At 35.2% G+C, this 7851-nt stretch overlaps 1 protein-coding gene across 1 annotated transcript; it reads left to right on the top strand.

Annotated features, from left to right (window-relative positions):
• Positions 1-396: 396 nt before the first annotated feature.
• LOC149531321 (putative F-box protein At2g36090) lies at positions 397-1465 on the top strand. The gene has a single exon (XM_089811945.1). It carries the CDS (start codon positions 397-399, stop codon positions 1393-1395), a length of 999 nt encoding a protein of 332 aa, XP_089668071.1. The 3' UTR covers positions 1396-1465.
• Positions 1466-7851: the final 6386 nt, after the last annotated feature.

Raw genomic sequence — 7851 nt, 5'->3', positions numbered from 1 at the left:
CTTCATGTGCCGAGCAATTTTTAAGTGCCGAGTAAAATTTTACGTTTAAGATTGTGAGCATTAAATTAAATTTTAATATATTTCTCACAAAAACTTGAACCTGTTGATGTTAATTCGATAGAGATGCATGGAGGGGACTAGTTAGATTGTCGATTGAATTCATTTTGGGTAAAATCAAAATATTCACCTAAAGAATCTGATTTGACAATTCATAAGACTGTCTGTTCACGCGGGGAAACATTAATCTGATATCTAGATTGTCTAATTCCATGGACAAAACGATTATCCTCAAGTGATGTAATGCACACGTGGCCGTATTCATTAAAGATGTTATATTTATTAAGAACTAATCAGGCATAGAAATTAGACTTGAAGTGGATATTAAGTGTAAGAGGAATGTCTCTGGGCAGTGATATTGTTAGAGAAATCTTAAAAAGAGTGGACGGCACCACTCTTGCAAGAGCAGAATGCTCCAGCTCTGATATGAGGTCGGTTGTAAAGGAACAAGGGCTACGGGAGGATGCGTGTTCTTCACTTTGGCCTTCAACAAAAATCGATGAGGTTAAACAATTGATTTATTCCCTCGGTGGGTTCAACAAGTTCTATGCAGATTGTTTTCCCCTCATCGATATCTCTCAAGAATATTGTCTCGATCCATTGGATGAAAATGATGAAGTTTCTCTCTCTGCTTTTGCCTCTGTTGTAGATATCCATTACAATAATAAATCAGTTTATTCCAAAGTTGTACTGAAAATTCCAGGTGAAGATGATATCATAGATTGCAGGTCATCCACAATGTCCCCATTGGTAATAGATCTTCCTTGTAATTCTGATGGCACTCTGTTTTCAGTTTCAAGTAATGGGGAGAAAGATGTAGAGCGAATCATACTTTCAGCTAATCTGAGGCTCAGTTGGATTCTCATCAACAGAAGAACAAAGGACGCTGTAAATCTCTCAAGTTGGAGGCCTCTGGAAGTACAGAAGCACAATTGGGGCTCTAATAATGGTTTTACAATTAGGTTTGGATCCATTCTGCCTGGTCATAATACTTTGCCTTTAAAATTAGCAGCATGTAATATTGTGGTTAAAGGCACAGTTTGTGTGGGTAAAGAGGATAGCTGTTCGCAGATGACTGGGGTTAGTCTGCAACTGGAGGACATGATGGGTTGCCAAGTGAATGCAAGAGATGGTGTTTTAGTTTTACAGAGAGCAGTTAAGTGGGGTAAGAGGAGTAAAAATTATGAACGAGTAATACAGAATTTTTATGATGTTTTGGAGATACAGAACAATTTGATAGAGGAAACTCTGGGAGGTAAATGTCAATTGAATCTCTTTTGCATGTTATTTTCAATTGGCTTAGTAATTATGTCTTGTTACTTAGTTTTCAAGACATAACTGAGATATGGAGCGGCTAAAATTCATGTTTGTACCCACTTCACTGCATAGAATGCGATCTAAACTCTCAAACTGGGTATCATCTAAAGGGGATGTTTTCAGAGAGTTTCGCAAATTCTAATTGAATTGTAATGCCAAATTAGAGATGAAAATATAATCCTTTTTTCCTCTCAAATTTTGTTTTAAATTTTCAACCCAGTAACCAATTTTTAAATTTCACCGGGAGAGACTCAGATTTAGAAACGAATTAACCATCAAAGTCAGAGCGGTGACAACTGCTTAAGGTTCATTAGAAGATAAAAATAATAATAAATTCTTCAAGAAGATCAGTTTATTATTCAAGAGAGTGGGTTCCTGCCAAGCGTGAAGTGGGAATGCTATTTAAATAAATCAGAACAATATTTAAATTAATTTTATACCAAGTGGAATGGCATCGTCAGTGTCACCATCGTAAATCGTATTTAACTAGATTGGTTACAACTATGCAACTTGTAATAAGGAAAGAAATCGAGCACTATTATTTGGAACTGATTGGCTGGAGATTGCTAGTTTGGAACAGTTGGGTTTTGTTCATATCTGTCGGCAACACATCTAGTGGAACGGTTACAGTAGTTCTTATAGGCAATTTGGTCCATCTCAAGATCTGAAATAGTAATTTAAACTTTCGTCCTTTTTCTGTCTACTCAGTATTTAGAAGAATTGTGCTAGCTTACCAGTAATTAAGATGAACATTATAGAATTTTTTTATGTATACAAAAGGTCAAACTGTAATAAAATAGTTTTTTATTTTTTATCAACTGTTTCTACAATAAAAAAAATATATTTTTACATCTTTTCATCTAAACACTTAATTATATATTAATTTATTTATGGGACCAATCACTTTATATAATTAAAAATTCATTCATAATAATGAGACTTTTATTTTCAGCTTTAGATAAAATCTGTTTTGCCCAAATTTATTATCACTTGGCATCTACAATGCAGATTACTTGATAGGCAATACCCATTTTCACCATCATTTTCTCTTTCCTATATGCCACTCTCACTAGCGACTTGTCTGGTATGTCATGCCCTTGAGACTTAGGTGATCATGTGTAGTTGGCATTTCTTCTTGCAATTTGTAGACATTGATAATCATTAATATGTTTTGTTCCACCAATACTCTCTCCCTTTCAATTGTTGTATGTATATCATCTATGATTTTATTACCATGATGACATATACTGTATATTTCCAAATATTTAGAAAATCACATTGTTTTTATCTTAAAAGAAGCTAAAATAATGAGGTTGGCCCATAGTACAATATCATGGTAAGACCATTAACAACACAATCATAGCAAAAGATTACCAACAACCAACTCTACCAATAACATAAAAAAATAGTATGCTAAGCAATGATCCTCACCCAACTATAAGCATACATATACACATAACAACTAGTAGCATGACTAAGACCACTAGTGGAAAGCATAATACCACAAAATCAACATAATGTCTATCAATCTGCATACACTTACAAATAAAAATAAATAAATAAAACTTACCACACATCTACCATCAAATCTACTATAGTATTTAAACATTAAAATTAAATAGTCTCTAAGGCCTAACAACTTGAAAAAAACACAAGGCCTAAAAATTGGCCTTCACTTTCCCTTTCTTGGTTAGTAGGATCTTGGCCAAGTCATTCGTGAAGAAGGTATTGAGCTTAGCAGAGTCCACTATCCCAAGAGTGTTCTCCTCATTCTCCTATTGTAAGAGTTGGAGAATAACAATTATACAATTAGTCGCCTTGAGCAAAAATTTGGAAAGAGTGTGAAGCTCACATTCAAAGCATCAAATTATTCTTTAACGGTCACCATCTCCAACTTAAGATCTTTGAAACTACTAGCCAACTACTAGAAACCAGCACAATTACCATTCCCAACCTCCATAGCTTTAACATCAAAAAACATGGGATTGGTAGAAACCATCTTCTTGATTTTGTTGTCCATACACACAAGGGAAGTCACCATCATTGCCAAGTCCTCCTTTTTCTTTCCCGGGGAAGACACTACACCAAAGGTAAAATTAATTGTGTTAATAGTGAAGCTAGCCGACACATGGGTTGTGTCATGATTAACTCCTTTCTTCTTTTTTACAATCATAATCTCCTCCAAGGCCAAACTAGTTTCTTCAGTCCCCATTCCCTCTAAATCATCATCCTTCCCTCCTCTCTTCTTTGATATCTTCTCTTCTCCATGACTGGTTTCTGACTTCATTTCCTTATTAATCTCCTAGTCCCTACAAGATTTTTGTTTAAACTTAGCCATGTTTTGGCAAGTCTCGCAAACCTTCTACTACCCCCTTCATTTTCTTCCTCCAAATCAACCAGGTTAATTTTCTCATTCTTTTCAACTTTCAATTTTTTGTAGGCCTTATTCCTTTTAAGGTTTAATGAGCGAGTGGATGATGGAGAGGGTTTTGAGTTGGGGGTGTACAAAAACTATGACTATTTCTAGGTGATTAAGGCAAGCCCTACCTATTAATAATAGAGTGCTAGGAAGAGTGATGTAGTGAGAAATCGAGGGTATTGCTCTTAGACATAATCTAGATCCCTTCAAATAACCATACAACTAAAACACAACACAAATGCAAGATTTGATTCCAAATCATAACTTTTTACTCATATAACAATTGTTTACATGCAATGTGCCCAATTGTAAGGCCTTTTGAGTTAGGGCCAAATACAAAAATCACTCTGCAAGATCTCTCAAGATCCAATCCCAAACACTAGATAGTCTAGATCCACACTCTAGTAGAAACCTCCAAGGAAGATCTCAACTTGTCCTCGCAAGCCCACCAAGAAATCTCCTTGTTTCCCAAGCCTCAACTACTAGCTCTTCAATTTTTTCTCCTCTTCCACATCCTCTTCTCCAAGATGGATGAATATTATATCTTAAAACTCCACAAGATCCCCTTACTTATACCCAACTAAGTCACAAGTCAGCCTAGTAAGCTAAAAATTAAATAAACCCTTACATTAAATACATGTTTAGCCACAAGTTGGCCTCCAACATTTATTGAATACCATATGCCTTAAAAGGCTTACAACACTTATTAAATACACCAAGAACAATTAACCAAGACCAAAATAGGTCCACACAACCTCCAATGATCAATTATCCACATCATGATCTCAATTAACATGCAATAAATGCACCAAATCATCCAAAAAAATCCATAAGAACTCCATCCCACAAGCCACATTACCAAGCGTCAGCAAAACCACAAGCATCGTCCTGCTCCCACAAGCATTGCCAAGAAACATGGCCTATGTCAAGCAATAGTATAAGCCAAGCTCCTTGAGTGAGCGAGCCCCTTTAATGACTGAGCACCTCGGCCAACACTATACCCAATAACAAGCGAGCACCACTCCTTTGGTGACTGAGTCCACAACTTCAAGGTCAAACCACATGATCGTGTAGGATTTCTAGCCGACCAAGGATGCTCCTTCTTCAGACACCCTAGGTTTGAATAGATGTTCTTAACAGTTGGAAGAGCATCTTCTAGTCAACCCACAATAGAGGGTGCCACTTTTGTGGCACAAACAAAATTAGCATTATTAAAAAAAAACTTAATTGAGACTATTTGTGTCAACTCTATATGTTCATGCAAACATAGAAATTATGTTCGTGTGAACCCTATTTCATTATGTGTTCATGCAAAACATAATTTATGTGTTCATCCAAAACATTATTTATGTGTTCACATGAACATATAATGAAAAAATGTTCGCAACTATATACATAATTTTTAAAAATATGTTTGTGCAAACATATAATATATGTTTGCATGAACATATGTTCACATGAATATATAATATATATTCCTACGAACACAATGTTCGTGCGAACATGCATTTTTAAAAGAAACTTTGTTCTTTTTTAGAAAAATAAGAAAATGACCTTTTGACCCCCGAAACTAAGATCAAATGACCTCCCACTGTAAATCTAAATATGTCAAATTGTGCTGCTCGGAGTAAGCTTTCCAATGACTATAATTTTAATAGGTATTATATTCATTAAGACTTTTAAAAATGGGTTTAACTCAATATAGGTTGATTAATGGTTGAACATCAACTAACTTTGACACTTTGGGAGAAGTTGTAACTTAGGTCAATTTTTTTTTGAAAAATATCTAAGAAATAGGTTACTAAGCTAGCTTTCTATTGAAAAATAAAATTTGATTTATGATATATTGAGTTATAGTTATGCTCGTCAAAATGAATGTATGTCTAAATTATGACTGGTGTCCCTTCAAAACTTCATAAACTATACAATATTCAACCAAATTGAATAAAACCAAATGGATCCTTTAGATATTGATGTTACAAATCCAACATTAGAAGAATTACCTTGTTATTATTTTTATAAAAAAATAATGCTTGTCAAGCAAATTGTCACTCTTTGAAAATTTTGATTTTCATATGTATGACTTTTTAGGGGAGAAGAAAAATTTGACTTAAATAAAAAAAAATTTTAACAAAAAAATATGGTTACAAAGTAGGAATGAAGTACTTGGAATTACTAGTTTACATCATCTTCAAATTATTCATAATTTTAGAGACATAGTCACTCAAATTTGAGATTTGTTTCAAAAATTTTGATTTCAGCGTCAAAATTGGTTAAAAAGTGGTACCATTGTTGTGGGAACACCCCAACACATAAATCCCAAATTGATTCTCTACATACATATCCTTGAAGTCCTCAACTTGCACACTCTTTCCCTTGATGATCTTCTTCTTCTTCTTCTTCACATCTATCCTTCGTGTTCCACACATTTTCTTTCCACATTGATCTCTAACCCTCTTAGAATCTGCCAACTCAACTCGGCTACCAATATTTGGCTTCCTTCTACCCAGCTCTTCATTTTGCAAAGAAATCAAGGAATGCTTCTTCCCACCTTTCACAATTGTAAACATATTCTTGTCACAATCATACACATCCCTACAATCATGCTACCAAGGTCTACCAAGCAACAAATGACATATGTTCATGTCCACATTATCGCACAACACTTGATCCTTATACTACCCAAGTTTCTTCTACCGATCTCTTCATTCTACAAAGGAAGCAAAGAATGCTTCCTTCCACCTCTCACAATTGTAAACACATTCTTGACACAATCATACACATCCTTACAATCATACTACCAAGGTCTACCAAGCAACAAATGACATTTGTTCATGTCCACATTATCACACAACACTTGATCCTTATATTGCCAAATCTGGAAATCAACAAGGCACTGCTCCCTCACTTCCAAACCATGTTCACCTTGCAACCAGCCAATCCTAAAAGGATAAGGATGTCTCACTCTATTCACACCAAGTTTTTGAACCATCTCCTTAGCAACAAGGTTATCTATACTACCACCATCCACAATCACATTGTAGACTTTACCACTAGACTTACAATGATTCCTAAACAAATTACACCTTTGACAAGAGTCTAGTGTTCTCTCACCTATCAATAATTGTTGAGCTATTAAGTTCTCTCCTTGCTTAGGTTTACTATCACGGTCTACAACCTCATTCAAAATGCCAACTCTCCCATCACTAGCCTACTGGCAGACACTCATAAGCTCTATGTCCCTCTACATGACATCTGAAACAAGTACCCTTAAACTCTCCTCTACATGTCCCTTCCTTCTAATCAACAAGTTTTGGTTCATCTTCTTCACTCGGCTTAGATTTTTTTGAGCTATCCTGCTTCTCCTTCCCTCTAGAATTACCTTGAATTATCCTCTTCAACTTATCTTCTTCCTTCAAGGCATACTAATCAGCATCCTCAATTGAATCAATCTTCAACATACCAAACTCATCTTGGATATTTAATCTCAAACCATTAATGTGTTGAGCTACCTTCTCCTTCAATAATTTTTTATGCTTAGATCGAATAGTCAATTTGTAGAACTCCTCGGTATAATCTTTCATAGAAATATCTTTCTACTTCAAATTTTGCAATCATTTGAACAACTCAAGTTCACAACTAGCCAGAAAAAACTTATCCTTCAACTTACCATCAACCTCCATGTAGAAATCTTCATTTCACCTTCCTCCTCTCTATCCCTTATAGTTCTTTCACCAAAGAGAAACATGTCCTTTCAGCTTAGTTTGTGCCAAACTTACTCTGAATGGATCCTCAATATTCTCAAGCTCAACAAAGTCTTCCAATTCACCAAGCCAATCAATCAAGTCTTTAGGATTCAAAGTGCTTGAGAAATTAGAAACCTCGATCTTATGCTTCAACTTCAACTAAGATCTAGGTCAAGCAAACTAACCAACTCTATTTCCCATAGGTCTCCCCACATAGTCAGTTCCATCCTCACCACTCGATCTAGCAACTTCAAAGTCTTCAACAACTTCCTCATAACTATAGTTAGTACTTGCATGTCAAGGTACACCACC

The sequence above is a fragment of the Cupressus sempervirens genome, chromosome 11, assembly GCF_028749045.1.
Source record: "Cupressus sempervirens isolate cs-2001-9-10 chromosome 11, ASM2874904v1, whole genome shotgun sequence".
In the NCBI taxonomy this organism is placed as follows: domain Eukaryota; kingdom Viridiplantae; phylum Streptophyta; class Pinopsida; order Cupressales; family Cupressaceae; genus Cupressus; species Cupressus sempervirens.
The sequence above is the reverse complement of the archived record's forward strand: the minus strand, read 5'-3'. Positions and strand labels throughout refer to the sequence as shown.

Excerpts from the sequence above, each read along its gene's own strand:
- LOC149531321 (XM_089811945.1), top strand. The coding sequence starts at position 397 with ATGTCTCTGGGCAGTGATATTGTTAGAGAAATCTTAAAAAGAGTGGAC.